Below are 17,817 nucleotides of genomic sequence, written 5' to 3' on the forward strand. Positions count from 1 at the left end.
TTAGAAAAATTACCAAACATTTTTATTATTACTAAAAAGAAATAACAAAAGTGCTATTAAAATAACCCAAAAGTATAAAAAATGTTATTATTCATGAAATCATTAAAAAAATTGTATTTGAACTCTATAAACTTTGAATCGGATTATGTACTTAATGAGTTATGCTATAAAAAATTAAGAAAACGATGCAAATGTTACTAATGTAACAGTTGTACTATATGTACATCCTGGTACTAATTATAACATAATATTAAAATTACAAAATTAAAATCTCAACTACATTTAAAATGGCCATCAAACAGCTTAAAGATGTTCTCAGACAACTACTATCAGTTGTAATGATTTGACCATTGTCTCTCTATTTCTTATCAGTTATGTGTACGCCGTTTTGTATACAATTGCCCAAATTTTATTGTTACAAAATTAATTTTTTGTATTAAAAATTTGTTACTGAGATGTCTGTGAATCATTCATACATCAATAAATTTTTAACTGTAGTTTTTTATTACTATATATAATATAACTATTAATTTATTCATTTGTTTGTGATTTTACAATGGCATCATCAATAGTTATAAATGTAGCATTGTGCCGAATTTGTTTAACTGAAAATGAAAAACTTGTAGATGTACTCGAAACAGTTAATACTGATCGCAATTTAATTAAAGACATTTACTCGTATTACAATGTTCAAGTGAGTAGTAATATTCCAATTTTAGATTGGTGAGAAGAGTTTAACGATCGATGATAACAATTGATTTATTTGTAGAAGTTTTATAAATTTTATTTTATTAAAATATATTAATTAACAATTATTATTTACCCCAATGAAGTTTTATAGTTTTAACCTCCTTAAGCTTTTTTTGGGTATCTGTAGTTAAATTTCATTTATCTATAACTCGCCAACTTTTATGTATTATAGCATAATACTTGATTTTGTTTAACTTTGATTTGTTACAAATCACTGAATAATGAAACAATTATATTTAAGCTATAACCATGAAAATTTATTTAATCTCTTTATTAAATCACTATATCAGGTGGTAATTGTCCTGATATACCTTTTTTATAAGATAACTATTTTATTCTTTTTAAAATAAATACATTTAATTGATTTTAGATAAATGGTGATGATGGAAAATCAAAAATGGTGTGTAAAAACTGTATTAGAAATATTGACCTTTGGCGGGAACATGTCAAAAAAGCAGCAGATGCACAGTTTATTATTGATTATATTGCAAAAAAGGTATTAAATATTTAAGTATAAAAAAATTATATTTCTTAAAATTAATATATCAATTAAATTAATTTTTTACATATATAAAAATGTTGAAATTTGAATGACTTTTTTCGATACAAAAATTAATAAATTAACCAAATAAAAAAAAAAAATGTTTTCTTAGAAATTTTTGAGAAAATAAGAACTTGCTATTGTTTGTGGTGATCAAACAGTGTGTAGTAGACTGGCACAAAATTTGATCATATCATGTTTATCTACTTTCAATCTTATAATACTTATCAATAAGTCAATTTGAAATCTTTTAATTGAAAGTATTTTTTACAGATTAGATAAAGAAACTAAACTGAGTAATAATTAGTCAAATTATTACCAACTTGTCCATTGTTCCATATATGTTGCATATTCTAGTTATGAGCTAATCATTATCACTATATTTTTAAAATTATGACTATTTATAAAATTGAAAGAGACAATCAGGGATTACAAATTGAGCTAGAAATATATCATTTAGACTGGCTTAACCCTGGTTCATAATTGTTATATCATTAATTACAGAACATTTTTTTTTTACTTAGTTTTATTTCTTCTTGTATAACTTTACAGGCACATGATTCATCTCAAAATATTAATGAAAAACAATTTTCATCATCATTTGGAAAAAACAATGTTAGTTCTCGTAGATTTCAAACTACCTGTTCATTTGAACGAAAAATCATGACACAAGACTATAAAAAGTTGATATTTTCTAAAAATCATAAACCATTGGCTAACTCTTGTCCATTGTGCATCAATTTTAATGATAAACACTTGCAGTATAATACTCATGAGTTGTGTTCCAAGCATACAAATGCATTTACATGTCTAGTACCAAATTGTTATTACATATTTGCTACTTTAGAATTATTTATAAAACACTACCGTAGACATATTAATCTCAAAACAAACACTTATTTGTGCCGCCAATGTTTCAAAGTTTTAGAAAGTCCTAGAAAATCAAAATTAGGACATTCACATCAAGATATATCAATTTTTTTGGTTTGTTGTTCAACTAAATTTTTAACAATGTCAGATTTTGTTTTACATAAGATACAGAAACATTCTGGTAAAATAATTCATAGTAATGCTCAATACAAACAATTTGCGTTAGATTTTATAACCCCTATTAATACATTTTCAAAACTCAATACAGATTTTGAGTGCGTTAACTGTGAATTATTTACGTGTCTAGTGCCTAACTGCAATAATGTGTACAATGTTAAATCAACAAATTATCGACATTATGTACAACATGCAAACATATCAGAAAAATTTTCTACTTGTAGTATTTGTTTGTACTCATGTTTAGAAATAAATTATGTTAAACACGGTATACATAAATCCCCATCAATAAAATGTAGCATTTGTAATGTTGAATTTGAATCTATTCATAATTTAGCTGAACATAGACTTTTTAAACATAATTCAGTTATATTATGCTCACCCAATTTATTCCCTGGTTGTCCAGTTTGTAATATTGAATTTGAAAACGACATTGATACATATAAACACTATCTAGTATGCCTAACTAAGAAAAATGAAGATATAATAAAACTATCTGATGTCAAAATAAATTCATCTGTAAACAGTTTTGTATCACGAAAAGCAAAAACTAAAGAAGATATAAGTAGTTATGTTTGCAAAATGTGTGGACTTTCCTGCTTTAGTGTACTTGAATATGTTGAACATGCTAAAAAAGAACATAAAATGTATATAATGTTAAAAGAAAATGGTATTAAATTGTGTCCATTATGTGATCAAAATTTCTTAAGTAATGATTTTGTAGCTCATATTGAACAATGCACTAATAGCATGAAAATAGAAGATATGCTCAAAAATTGTTTTAAATGTGTATATTGTAATTTTATCTTTGAAGATTTAGCACCTAGTCAATTTCGAGCTCACTTATTATATTGTAAATCATTTGAAGAAAAAGTTGAAAATGGCATAAATTATTATTGTTGTCTCAACTGTACATTCAGAACTAGAGAACATTCTGCTACCCTAGGGCATGCAACATCATTTTGTATATACTTCCAATTAAAAATGAAGTATGCAATGGGACCTGATGAGAAATTAAAAGTGGAAGAGCGTGAAAATTTACTGAAAGAAGCTAAAATAATTGTTGAGTGTAAAGAAGATTTTCCATCTATTAATGGCAAGTTATCCTGTAAAAACTGTCCCCAAAAATTTTTATCCTACAAAGAAGCTGTTGAGCATTGGAAAAGATGCTCAATGGCAGCATCCTTAAGTACTATTCAGAAATCTAAGTCAAAGCCTTGTTTCTTCTTTTGTACACAATGTAAATCACGTTTTTTTAATCAAACCTTGTATCAAAATCATATACTAAGACATAAAGGAACAAGTCAAGATCAGATTTTAAGAAGTTGGCAATGCGGCACTTGTTGGACAAGTTTTGATTCTGAAGTTGAGCTGAATAATCATTCTACAATTCATGAACTACAAGCTGGAGTGCCAACAGCTGTACCAATTAATGCAGAGACTGACACATTGATTAAAATGGAAGACATACAGGATTGTGATATGGAATCTAAGTGTCTTGAGCAAGATGTAATTTTAGATGAAGTTTTCATTAATGGTAATCAAATTAATAGTATAAGTAAAATAAACCATATAATTTTGGATAACTTTAATGATCAAAATAACGTAACAATGGATGATGATAATTTAATAGATGATATTGAAGATAAACCAGATTTAGGTCATATTTTAATGGAAAATATGCATGGTATATAAAATAATAGCATTGATGTTAATTGTGTATTCGAAGTATCTTAATAGGTAATTGTGTTCAAAATATTTTTTTTTGTTTCTATTAAACCTTTAAAAATTAAGTATAACATGTAATAATTTAAAAAATTACATTTTATTGTAATAACATTTTCATTGTATGTAACTTAAGATTTTATTACTGAATAAATATATATATAATCTATATGTATAGATTATATATATATATATATTATATAGTTTTGATAACTTTTTATTACTGCATTATAAATAAAAATATAGTTTTTATATTAGAATATAAATTAAATACTTATTTTTTAAATATAGAAATATGAATATTTTTAATGTATTTCTATATATTTTCAGTTTTCTAGAATTTGGCAATTTTACTTATATCTTTGCTGAAATGATTTTTTGTTTTGTAAATAAATAATTAATAATATAAATTATATTAAAAAAAAATCCCTGATATTATGTGGAATTTTTTTTTTAATTATGTAATTTTATTTCTTTTGTACACCAATTTATTTTAATAAGTTTATTTTTCAATTTGATTAAGTTTTAAGTATCATTGGTATCAACTAATTTTAATTTTTCAAACAACTTGATTTATTTTTGTGTTCACTTTACATATGATCACTGCAAATGGATGTAATTCAATCAAACAAACAATATATTTCAAATAACTTAATTTATTATTAATAATTAAAATTTCATCATATAACAAATCATTATCATCATAATAAAATATTATCTTATGGTTTGATATCCACAATCAAAAAAAAATTAAACATCTAAAATAAGAATGTTATTATTCATTTATTATTTTATTTTAAATAATTATACCATTTTATATATTGTATAAACAAAATTGGAAAATACACACTTAATTTTAAAGTATACATTTTATGGTTAAAATTTATGTAGATATAAATATATATATGAATATATATTTATATTAAAATTTTCTAATATATTATATTTAAAATATATCAAAAAAGCAACAAAAAAACCTACCTAGTCTTAAAACTGTTTAAACAACAAATGTTTCATTACAGTTATATATTTCAATATACTATATAGGTAACTTGTAACACCGAGAAATAATTGGTCATAACCAATATTTTACAAATACATTTATAACAATTTCACTTCAATTAAAGTAATATATACATTGTTTTATTAATTGCATATTTTAGTATTATTAAGGTATAAAACATTAAATTTTTAAAATTATTTTGAAAGTTTGTTTATTGTAAATGTTTAATTGGTGTGATTGTAAAAAAAAATTAATGTCTAAATTTAACTAAAAAAAAAAAATTTGGTATATGTCAATTAAAAACATGAACAATTTAATTATATATTAGTTAACTTTCAAATAATTCTATTTAATCAACAGTTCAAAAAAGTACAAGCAATTTATGGTATATTAAGTAAAAAAAAATTTTTTACACACAAACGCTCAAATAGATTTTCTTAGATAATCATACTAAATTCAATTTTAACATATCTATTTATAAAAATATTGTCAATATCAAAAGAAGGTCTATGTTTTATACATCACAGGAGTAAATATATTAAGTAAACAAGGGAAGTTAGAGTGGACTTTTAAAACACTAGGTATAAGCTTCTGTAAAAACATAACATTTGTGTATTGCCGAATAAGATTGTCTAAGAAAATACCAAAAATTATAAAATATTATATTTCATAGAGGAGTAATTGTCAGTCGCTTAGGCTTCTTATATTCTACATGTCGGTCAACTAACATTATGGTTACATAATTAACAGTCTTTGTATGAATTTTATATGTAATCTAGTAATTATTTAACATTTCATACTGAAGGAGAGTTGTACATTCAATAAAGGTATTCTCTTTGGAAGACAACGGGACCAAAAATAAATTTGCTTAAACCTAAATAAATAACAGTTCTTAGTATATTTCTATTTTTGGTTAGAGAAATGATACGAAATTAAAAAAAAATTAACAAGTGTTTAAGGTATAAATTAAAAAAGTTTTCAGTGATTTTAGAGTATTATTAATATAATAAAAATATTCTTATAAACCATCATTAATTATATAAAAAGGGGATTTGTTTTTTTTTATTAACACACTAATTAAAGTAAAAATAGTATATAGGTAATCATGCCATTAAATGTAGCTAATTTCACGGTTTACAAGCTTAAATTTCTTTTCGGAACAAACGAGTAAAAATATAAAATTACTCACTCCCAAAAGTGCTTATTAAAAAATAACATTTTTCAAATACAATATAATATATATTTATAAAACACATTTTATTATTAGGTACATAAAAAAATGACCTATTACTTATACTGTAATCACAAAAAATATAGGTATTTTGTTATATATTAATAAAAAAACAAGATAGTTTAATCTGACTACTTAGAAAATAATAGTTTCTAAAAAAACCCAAAAATATTTAATAACATTCATATACATTTATATATAAGTAATTATATAAAGAGTAAAAAAATACCAAATAAGTTAAAAAATAAATATAATAAAATATTTTCTAAATAAACCTTTAATTTAAAGCTTCGAAATAAAAAAAATTATCATCATAGTATTAAAGCAAGTGCAATTTTTATTTTATAATATTAACTATATAATAACGATGAAAACAAATTAATGATTAATCATCATTAATTATTTTAAGTAAACCTCGATATAGATTGCGAAATGCAAGAACAATTTTTATTAACTGACGAGATCCATCGATACATTTTTCAGTGTAACTTTTCATGATTTTTTTTTTTTTGATTTGTCATAATTTATTTTTTATCTAACTAAATATTAAATTTTAACACAATATTATAAGATTTATTTTATTACTTAGACCAATTAAAACTATTAAAAAATAAACACCTACCAATTGTCGTAATTATTGCAATTAGATTGTATCAGTTAGATATACTTGAAATTTTATAAATAGCATGCAAATATTCGAAAATGTTGATTCCCTTACTTAGAATGGGAGGATGAATTAACTATAAAGAATGTCGGAGATTCTATTAAATTTATATAAAAAAAAAAAAAACTATAACTTTGTCTAATTTACTATGATCAATGAGGGTCATTAATTATATTTGTTGTTCACAGAACACTCATTAGTAAAAAAAAAAAAAAATAATAAAAACATTAATGTAATGAATAATACAATTTAAAAAAAGAATTATAAAATATGTTTTACCAACAAACTATACACGTTTTGTTAAAATAAGGTCTAATCCTCCATTGGTAAAATTATTAATAATAATTAAATAAAAACTATAGCTTCTATATATTTATATAATTATAAACATAGAAAGCCTGAACGATAATATGAGTCATTAATTACTTAAAAAAAAATAATATTTTTATGTTAATCCAAATATTATTAAAAAGTTTTAACAAAAAAAAAAAAGATAATTGTAAAAAAAATTAATAATACTTAAGGTGATGAATCACATTGATTTGAATTAATATACATATTATTTAAAGAGAAGTAAAGAATTAAAGCGTCTGATATAAAATATAACTTAAATTTTATATGTATACAAGCATATTTGTTATGAAATAAGAAAAGCCCTTTATTGGGCGGTAGTTAGGTCTTAAGGAATGAAGAGCGGAAAGGAAGGAGCAATAGTTCTCTAGTCATGTTTAAAAAATAGCGCGTCTAAAGTATCAAAGTCGGGAGGGTTGAGGGGTTAATAATATTGATGTTTTGAAAAAGGTGGGCAAACGAGCACGATAATGTACTAGTTATTATACATTAAATGGACACCTTGTTAATTTGCTACCAAAAGGTGCTGGTATGGACTAGACCTATACGACGAAGAACCTAAGCTCATATTGTTAAAACTGTCCATTTTTTGTTGCGACATCGGTTGTTGATGTGGAGATGACTGTTGTACCCCACCATAGTTAGACGGTGACAAAGGGCCCATCGGAGAGCCAAAATTTTGGGGACCGAATTCGCTGTAGCTAGACCAACCACCACTACTGTTGTTGTTGGGGAGCTGAAGCTGCGGCAACGAGTAATCCGTCAAGCCTCCACTATTTCGGAAAGCGTTTGATTGGCGGGGTCTGTAACTGTTATATTGGTGTTGTTGTTGCTGCTGCTGGAAGAAGTAGTTGGACGCCGTCTCACTAATTTGTCCTCCGCGGTGGTGCTGTTGCTGTGGCGGAGACACTGATCTCTGACCACCTGCACCGCCAATCTGTTGCTGTTGCATAGCAGCTCGTTGCTTGATATAGTTAGCAAACTCAGTCGGGGACATTCTGGAAGAGATAAAAAGGTTTGATTAGTTCAGACGTTTTTTATACATCAGATAAATTATTTAAATTTGATATTTATTAGTCTGTTTTTTATTGATAATTTTTATTTTTAATTAATTTACACATTATTGTAGTATATTATCATTATGGATCATTGTGTTGAAATTACAAACAATTGTTAATAATTTTAATTAAAATTTGATTATCTAAAAAATTAGTTAGTAATTTGAAATTATCCTTAAAATACAAACAATAGCTTCGGAACAACATATAAGAAATAAAATCCAGTAATTCTAAACAAAATATAATATTAGATTTAATAAAATCAATCGAAAATTAATTGAAAAAAATAAATAAATAGTGAGTAGATTATCGCCTTGCTTTCTACAAAGTCTAAACTTTTGAAATATTTGATTGAAAGCTAAAACTACCCGCTGCGCTTACAGAATAGTTATTATCTCAACTTATTGTCATTTTAAATTTCCTGTATTTAACACTACAGTTAATATCAACCATCCATTGATTCGATGAATGTTTTAATTTATTAAATTTATCTGCTGGAGCATGTGTATTAGAGATATAAACGACAATAACTATCTACAGTTTAATATTTTACAAATAAGTTGTAAACAATTTTTACATTGCTAACAAATTTTCAACTGCCGAGAAATAAAAGCGACTAAAAAAAAATTGTGGCATAAATACAAAAAGACAGATATGAATTTGCTATCGGAATGAGCCGTGCCAAAAAATTGGCTAAACATAAATCGTATCTGGAGAAATGAAAAATAGAAATGGGTTCGCAATATGAGTTTGTTTGTCTGACACTTGTCACTAATTACTACTGCTGTTGTTCTTTCGATTTTGTTTGACACCTATGAGTTATATGGTGTATAGACTATGTTGATTATTTGCAACAAAACGAACACAGTGGCCTCCAAAAAATGGTACCACATTAAATTTCATTTGCGTACACAAAATGTGTGATCAGTTGTTTCGAACACTAACGTGACAACAATTTACTAAAGTCGCACAATATAATGACAATTAATAATGATTTGTAAAAACGCAAGCTAAATGAATAAAATCAAAAGATGATTGAAAACGCCAATTTGATTGATTCTAAAAAAAAGTTCTCCCAGGAGCTTCCACCTCCTATATTAGTGTTAAACGAGTTTGCCTACTTGTCTAAAAATTCAGTTAACAGAAACCTGTTGGCTCTTTTGTTATTGGACTTCAACTTGGTGCTGCCGAATTTGGTCTGAGCAAACGAGGCGGTGGTGAACGTTAACGGAGCTGATGGTTGTCTGCCGTATGACGATGGACCACTTGGACTGCGAGGTTGTTGGGGTTGTTGACATGATTTGCCGAACAACGGGTTGTGTTGCTGCTGCAATGGTTGTTGATAGTGGTGATGAGTAGGAGAAGAATTGTCCGAACCACTGCTGGCTAACGGTGGCGAACCAGATAAGCATTTGTCGGGTGGAGAAATGCTTAGGGAGCTCAAACTGGACGCCACGGAGTCGATCGGTCGGAAACATTGAGCTTCAGGGTTGAATGTCTTTACGACCTGTAACAAATGTATTCTGTGTTATACAAATATTTTTATAAGTTCAGTAAAATAATCTCTAAAGTTCATAACTTAAACTTAATTTCAAATAACCCCAATAAATTATTTGAAGTATTACCTCAAGAAATGTAAATAGTGAGATTAAATTATTATAAATAGATTTGTAATTACCTCTCTGTCGGCGTTTCGATCATCATGAGCGTCGAACTGTAAGCCACCACTGCTTTCGTTATACAATATTTTTACAGCTCCTTTTTCGCCAATACGATAACTCACTTCACCAGGGTCTACCCAGACGGCTAAATCTTGAGGTAAGTTTTCTAAAACGTCCTGAATGGCTACGCCGCTCTCTCGTGATGCTTTTTCAAAAACCGGGTCAATGGGAGATCCTGTTTTAATGCAACGGTAAGCTGAGCCACGATATGGCTTCTCGGGATACCAATGTCCAGCAAACTTCTCTGTCAAACATTTTTCCAATTCCTCCCCAAAAATATTGACACGTCTTCGGGGGAGTTTATTGTATAGGTATGAGATGACAAAATTTAGAGCTACGCTTACCTCAATATGCATCTTTAAATACGGTTTCTGTAAAAAGAAAAAAAAAATAGTATTATTAGTTAAAAAATCGACAAAATTGAATTAATAACTCAATAAATAATCTTAATATATAAAAATAAAGGTTATTTTTTAAGACTGAAAAAAGCAATTGAAGTATACTATACTATAATCTATAATTTCATTTAAGTAGTTCAGTGAAATTATTGGTTAATTGAGGTGGTAAATTAAAATATCATTAAAAATCAATATAATAAGTAAATATTTGGTCGAGCATATAGATTTTACAGCTAAATAGTTCTAGACCATAACAGATCTGAGTACTGGGTGATTTTAAAGTTTAAGCACATAATACAGATCAACTGTGTATAAAAAATGATAGTATCAATTTAACTCTAACATAAAAAATATTAGATATTTTTGTCGAAAACAACACTCGGATGAACCAATAGGAAAATTGATGTTTCATGTCAAAGATGACTCCAACAGACAGAGTTAAAAGAAGAATCAAATCGTACGCGAACATAAAAATATTAAGATCTAATCAATAATTAAGTTAATATTTTACTCCGATTGTAATTAATATGCTTTTAAAATAATCTAGAACGAAACCGTTCAGCCTTAACCAGGATGTTTGATGTCGTTATTGTACAGCTATTGTTCGTACAACAGCCGAAGGTTGAACTAATAATAATAATACAATAATAATGACATAAATTGCAGCGGTAATAATAATAGTCGGTGTACAGTCAGCTAGTTGAAACGCATGTGTGTGTAAATGCGTATATTTCATTAATTTGCACCGTTCTGTCCAAATACAGCGAAATCAAACTGACTTCATGGTACGATTAAAATGAACGTCAACTTGCACACATTACAGAAATTGGTCGTAACAATAGTTCACGACACAATTAAAAAATTCTTCTTTTTCCCGGATTGAAAAAGCCTCAACGACGCAAATAACGTATCAACATTTTGATTTCTTTTCTATTTCATACTTCAATTTAATTATTATTGACGACATGATGACCGATACAACGACATGTAATTGCCAAATACCAGAGTTATTTTTTATCAAATTATAATTTTATAGCAGTTAATTTGTGCATTCACCATATATACATTGATCCGTTACCAATGGACTGCGTTTTTTTTTTCTTCGATTTTTTACGTTCCCGAAATGTTATCTTGCAACGATACGCCAAGGTCATAGAGCGTAACACAAACAAATACTAATTTTTTAAGAATTACTATTATAATGCTGTATTCGTTTTGGGACAAATAATATTCAATAAGTTGGTAGAAAAGTAAAGAGACTATCATTATTTATATTGTGAACATGACTCGTCCGTGCATAATAATAAACTTTTTACGAGTTATGCAACGGTCCAGCGATTCTGCGTTTGACAATATCACGTATAACCTATTAACGAAGCTCATTTTTGTGTTGCTGTTTTTACAATTAAAAATCGTTACTACGTTCGTGTACAAGTCGGTGGATATTTATATTATTATAATTGAATGGTTTTGTGGAGACAAAAATATTAATTATACAAGACTTTCGATATACGCCTGGACTTAGTCTTGTGCTTGAGTTTTGCGCCAGTGTTTTTACAACTGTCAGCCTGAAAATCAATGACACAATAACCCTAGTTAGACGCTTTTAAGGAACATTTTTTCGAAAAATAATGGGCTTATGATAGGGAATGCTTTATTCAAAGTCCTAATCCATGAGACCTTTGCTGTAACCTACACACAGGGGCGGTCAATAGAAGTCGTCCTACGCATTTCGTACACAGTCTCCACCACCGAGTCGACCAACATGGATTATCTGACTAATGATACTGAAGATCATTTATCACTTGAATTTTATATAAGACAGATTTAAGCATATTTTTTATAATTTTACAGCGATTTTAGTTATATTACGTATCAGTAGAATAGTTTATACAAATTTTACTTATGAATTCAGACACATTAATCATAAATAATATTTATCGTAATTATAAAGTAATAGAATATGATATATTTGTTTATAAATGTTAAATTAAAAATTTTAAGTGAATTTTTTATATAAAAATTTGTATTTTATCAAAATGTTAAGACACAAGGTGATTTCTATTTATACCAATATGAATATAATATTTTAGGTATATGAAAAATACTTACATTTGCAATTACGCGATAAATTTATTTACTTCTCGGTACATACACTTGAAGTACTTTTTCAAATTCAAGTACCGATTTTACGGACAAAACAAACAACGCATTAAATATGACACATTGAACATATCGAGAGAAAAAATAAAATTGTTCGTAGAAGCAAATATAATACTAGTGTTCGAATCCATTTTAAAAATATCTATTTGTAAAATTAAATACTAAAATAAATGCGACAATATATGACAACAGTACGTAACAAACATTGTACACATGTCATGAACTTAAAATTTAAAAAACCAACTGAAAAATTACATTTTGGTTACAAAACTGCGTACAATCAGTACTTCGGTTGGGTAATTAAAACAGTTGTATTGATAGACACGCGCGGCCATGGGCATAACGAAAAATCGTTTCCAGAATTAATACACAGGACTTAAACCTTATCATTTTACAATAGACACAACAGTGAATTTTCTAGAATGTTAAAATATCTTAACAATAGATTTTGTCTATCGTTGTGTAGCTTATCGTTTGATTTGTCAGTAAGATTACTATGTAAACATTTAAATCATCGGTTTGGTTGAGAAAGGGATGATTGTAACGATAATTCTAGTCCCTTGGTACGGAGCTTGATTGTTTACTACACTATATTCTGTTTTAAATAGGTCGATCGAATGCTGTTTTTAATGATTTTTAATTATCCAATTGTTATTAGTACAATTAGGTATTTATAATCGCAAACCCTAGGGTTTCGACTATAATAATAACGTTAGAAGATACTTTTACGATTAACTAACAAATAAATAACAATAGAAACACTCTTCGTTTTAAAAATAATTGCCTACTTCAAAATGATCGTTAAAACTTGTCCCTCGGTTAGGTTGTCTTGTGTAGTATGGATTATCGGTTCAAAGTTCAACGAGCAACAGAATGATCAATAATTCAAATAAAAATGCAAAACACTATTTAAAAAACAATGCCACCGGATTTATCTGAAACATTAACTTTTTCAAGCCGTTGAATTCCAAATGATATGAATGTAATGTATTTAAGAATACATTACATCTTGGTTGTCATTATCGCCCCGAGGATTACTAAATCGAGTTGTTTCACGGCGGTAATTCGCTTTTAATTTAGTCATTATGAAATACTAATAATAATGCATAGCATTGACCGATATGTATAAACGATTTTTGTAATCTAACACAACGTATGAGTCAGTTACATAGGTGATGAGAAAATAAATAAATATTTAACTATCATCCTTCTTTGAAAGAGATGCCACTATCTAAAATAATTGCCTACTTCAATGAATTCTTGGAGAGATAGACGTACACGATGAAAGAATTTATTCTTGAAACTATTTTTTAATTATGAATTATACAAATTAAATTTGTCTTTTTAAAGAATAATATATGTAATACATTTAATTTAATTAACCAGCTCTAGTTTTAAATGTCCAAATCATACAAATTCGTAACACATTCGTGCCAAATTAGGCAATAAAGTCAAATAGAAATATAGGAATTTAAATCGAATAACAATACATATAATAAGTATAATTTTTAAACGTTTTGCTAAAATATCATAATTTATTAAAAAGAGAAAAAACCCCAGTTGAATTGGACCGGTTAGTCAGCGTAAACAAAACACGAATTATATAATTTAACCACAAAAATAATAAAAAATTAATCTATGGTATTGCTGAAAAATCATTAAAGCGCATGAATTTAGGAGTATAACGTCGCACCATGTAATTTTAAAGTAATTTTCACGAACAACGATATTTTTTTATTCAGTAACACTTTTCAATGACACGACTGTGTCCGATATGACTCTACGTCATAAATCTTTTTAAGATATAAACGAAATTTGATAGATAAAAAATACATAGCACATCAACTTAACCTAAATATTATTTTTAAAACTTAAAAATAGTTTTATATTCTATTAAGTCTCTTAATATTTATTCAAGTTTTTTTAAGTAAAATATATATATTAAAAGCATTTTGAAAGAAAATGATTTTTTGAAAGCAATATAATATAATTCTAATAATAACAAGAAAATATCAAAACTTTATATGGTACACATACAACTTCACTATTAAATTAGTAAAAATATTATGAAAATTAATTTAATTCAATACATAACATTAAAGAAGATCATTTAATGTATTTTGAATGCACTGAATTGCACACTCCCAGATTTAAAAATATATATAATTTTTTTTAAACTTAATATTAAAATGTAATGAAAAATGAAAAATTATTTATAACTCTTTTTCAAAGATAATATACAATCAATTATTATTAATCATTTTTTCCTATTAGTGAATAATAAATTCTATTATTCATTAATAATAATAAAAAAATCATAAAATTTTAGCAAAAACTGTTTTTTTTAACGATTTATGCAATAACTTAAAATATGAAATAGGATTTATGGATAGATTACACAGTGAAGAACAAATAAAAATAGATAAAACCGTTAATAGAATGACACCACACTTGTATAAAATATAAATGATAAATAGCTTTTAACGATTAAACAAATTATCAAAATTTAATTGTCATTTAAAGTTAAGTATTATCAATTCATGAAATTATGATTTTAAGACTACTTAAGATCATGATAATGAGAAAGAATTAAACCTATAGTTCAAATTTTTTACAACGGCATGAATAGATAATAACCAATCATTCTGAATAAGAAACTCGCTTGAATGCAAATAAAAAATGACGTAGGTTAACTTCATAATTGTCGAGAACCTATTGTTTTTTCATTGTTATTTATTCTTGAAGGTTTTCGTTTAGAATCTTTCTTAATTATTTAAAACTGGAAATAAAAAATTAAGACAGTAAACAGGATTCGTTACACTAAAATATACTTTTTTGACGTATTAACTACGTACGGACTCATATTTTGTAGGGTTTTGAACGCTTCAATAATTATCATATCACTATTGTATTTAACTTTACGTGAAATTTTGAAATTTCAAGTTAACCTTCAGCAAGGTCACGCTCATTATAGTACATATTGTCCATTGCGATACGGCATTATGCATTCAAGTTGTACTTTTTGTATTTTTTTCAAAAAATAAAAATAATAAATAATTAAATAAATTATTTTTATGATGTGCAATGCGAAACCAATTAACTGTGGTCAGTACTTACAAACTAAATAAACTAAGTTATGTATTTTTCGATTGAAAATTTTAAATATTAAAATTAAATTATAAAACTGACGAATTGAATACTGTTTTGGTGTATCTCATTTGATTTACAGAACATTCTACAAAACAAATGACGATCAAATTTAAAAGAATAAAGTTTTGTAAATATTTATTTTCCGCTGTCAAACAAACAGCCAAAGTTGAAACGAAATTCTATAGTGAAGCAGCCGTAAAAACAGAATCATTTATGTAAAATAACGTCATATGACGTGAAATAAAAAATAATTATCATGAATGATGTTGGAAAAAATTAAATATTGTACAAGATGTGTATGTGCAATTATAATTAAATTGTATATGTTTCGCGGACACTGAAATCGATTGCATAAATAGTAAACGGCGGGTAGATTTACTTCTACACAAATTCATGCCTGTCTTTTACAAGCACTGCATTTTGCACGATCGATTTACCCTCTACTGCCATCTTGCCCTCGATAATTCAAGGTCTCCTGTGGCGTGATTAATTTAATTCTGTTTATTAGATGTTACGAAACAAACAAAATGTGTTATTTTTACGTATCCAACAGCAGTTCTCTAGACCGTTTTTTTGGTAAACATTGTTGTACAGAGTACACGTACATTTTATTCGTAAATTTATATACTCGAATAGGTAAAAAGGTACATGAATTTTTTTAATAATTGTCGTATTTACTTGATTCGGACAACTTTGCATTATTTACACAGTTGCAGACGAAACGCGTTTGTACCTATTTATTTACAACTATTAGACATAGATTTAAATGTTTCAGATGACACAGTTGACAGATATGTACGCCTACCTCGCATAGATACAAAAACAATGTTGAATGACTTCAGAGGCCGCCGAGCTTATAACGAAATAAGGGCTGGCGAAGAGAATGGGTTGAAATAGTAAGTGTTGTTACCGTTGGCAACGGCTGGATACGTGACGTCATACGATTCTCTGCGTTACGTCACGTCGCAGCGACCAACAACCGAATGTGGAGTAGGCCAAGTCGGAGCTCTATCGACTCTTTAGAGGGTGACCGCGATTGTAGGTGAGGCATGAGGGAGGCCTAGTTTCCACAATGTGGGCTAATGTTAAGCTTAACAACAACAACAACAACGAGCAAGGGTTTTCCCGGATATATCTGACCCCGTTAAATTACACTTTATTTTAATGATTCTATGTTTGCATAGCATAGAAAATGACACTTTTCCAAATAGTTCTGTACATATAAATATATATTCACTTCTTTGAAATCTACCATACAACATTTTTTTTTTATATCATCAGCTTCATCGTTAAAATTTAAATTATCAAGATTAGAGTGAAAAAGTATATATAAAAAAAATACCCCACAGAAATTTTTTGCACTATATTAATTGATATAAAATAAAAAATTAATTGGTTAAATAAACATATTTTTCAAATCGAATTTTACCCTTGACCTGAATATCCAATGAAGAGAGAAGACATATTTCCTTTGAATTACTAACAATTAAATTATGAAAAATAATATCGATTTTTCAAATGTAATCATTTATGTTCCTTTTGTTACTAATTCATTTTTTTTAATATTTTGAATAAAACGAAATTGTCTTACTTTAGTAGTATTGACCAATTGTTTCCTCAAATGAAGTACAATAGAATAAACGCTATTTATAATTACAATTTATTCGACTAGATTATATAATATTTACGAACTACTACCGTATTATACTGAATTTAAAAAGTCGAAATAATATATTTCTTTTATGCGTAGAGAGTACACTAAAGTGTAATCATATTGGTATTAATTTTATGTTGACAAATGTATTATTTTATTTATATATAAATAAAATACTATAGATGTTTATATAAGTTTTTCTCACAGATATCTTTATAAGTAAAATATAAACATTCCAAGATGAAAATAAGAATATTTTATTTTAGAAATAGTAAAGAAATATCGTCTCTTATACTGCAACAGAACGTATCAAAAATTACAAAATGAGTTTTTTTTATTGATAATGATAAAATAAGTTTTT

At 26.9% G+C, this 17,817-nt stretch overlaps 2 protein-coding genes across 8 annotated transcripts in view; one reads left to right on the forward strand and one right to left on the reverse strand.

Annotated features, from left to right (window-relative positions):
- The first annotated feature begins 373 nt into the window (after positions 1 to 373).
- Positions 374 to 4,275, forward strand: LOC126901920 (uncharacterized). The gene is made up of 3 exons (XM_050678853.1): positions 374 to 694; positions 1,121 to 1,246; positions 1,844 to 4,275. Exons 1-3 carry the CDS (start codon positions 557 to 559, stop codon positions 4,031 to 4,033), a joined length of 2,454 nt encoding a protein of 817 aa, XP_050534810.1. The 5' UTR covers positions 374 to 556; the 3' UTR covers positions 4,034 to 4,275.
- Positions 4,276 to 6,585: 2,310 nt separating this feature from the next.
- LOC126901923 (protein Tob1-like) overlaps positions 6,586 to 17,817 on the reverse strand; it is a 29,894-nt gene continuing 18,662 nt past the window's right edge. For 5 of the 7 annotated variants that reach the window (XM_050678862.1, XM_050678864.1, XM_050678860.1 and 2 more), the window contains 3 exons: positions 10,049 to 10,462; positions 9,492 to 9,877; positions 6,690 to 8,310 (listed from right to left, as the gene is read on the reverse strand). In XM_050678862.1, coding sequence (XP_050534819.1) covers positions 7,818 to 8,310; positions 9,492 to 9,877; positions 10,049 to 10,447 — 1,278 coding nt within the window. In that variant the 5' untranslated portion in view covers positions 10,448 to 10,462 and the 3' untranslated portion in view covers positions 6,690 to 7,817. Of the gene's footprint in view, positions 8,311 to 9,491; positions 9,878 to 10,048; positions 10,463 to 12,601; positions 12,753 to 17,817 lie in introns of those variants that run through there. The other 2 variants (XM_050678865.1, XM_050678859.1) reach the window with 2 other exon arrangements.

Source organism: Daktulosphaira vitifoliae, unplaced genomic scaffold (assembly GCF_025091365.1).
Source record: "Daktulosphaira vitifoliae isolate Bord-2020 unplaced genomic scaffold, ASM2509136v1 Scaffold_3, whole genome shotgun sequence".
Classification (NCBI taxonomy): domain Eukaryota; kingdom Metazoa; phylum Arthropoda; class Insecta; order Hemiptera; family Phylloxeridae; genus Daktulosphaira; species Daktulosphaira vitifoliae.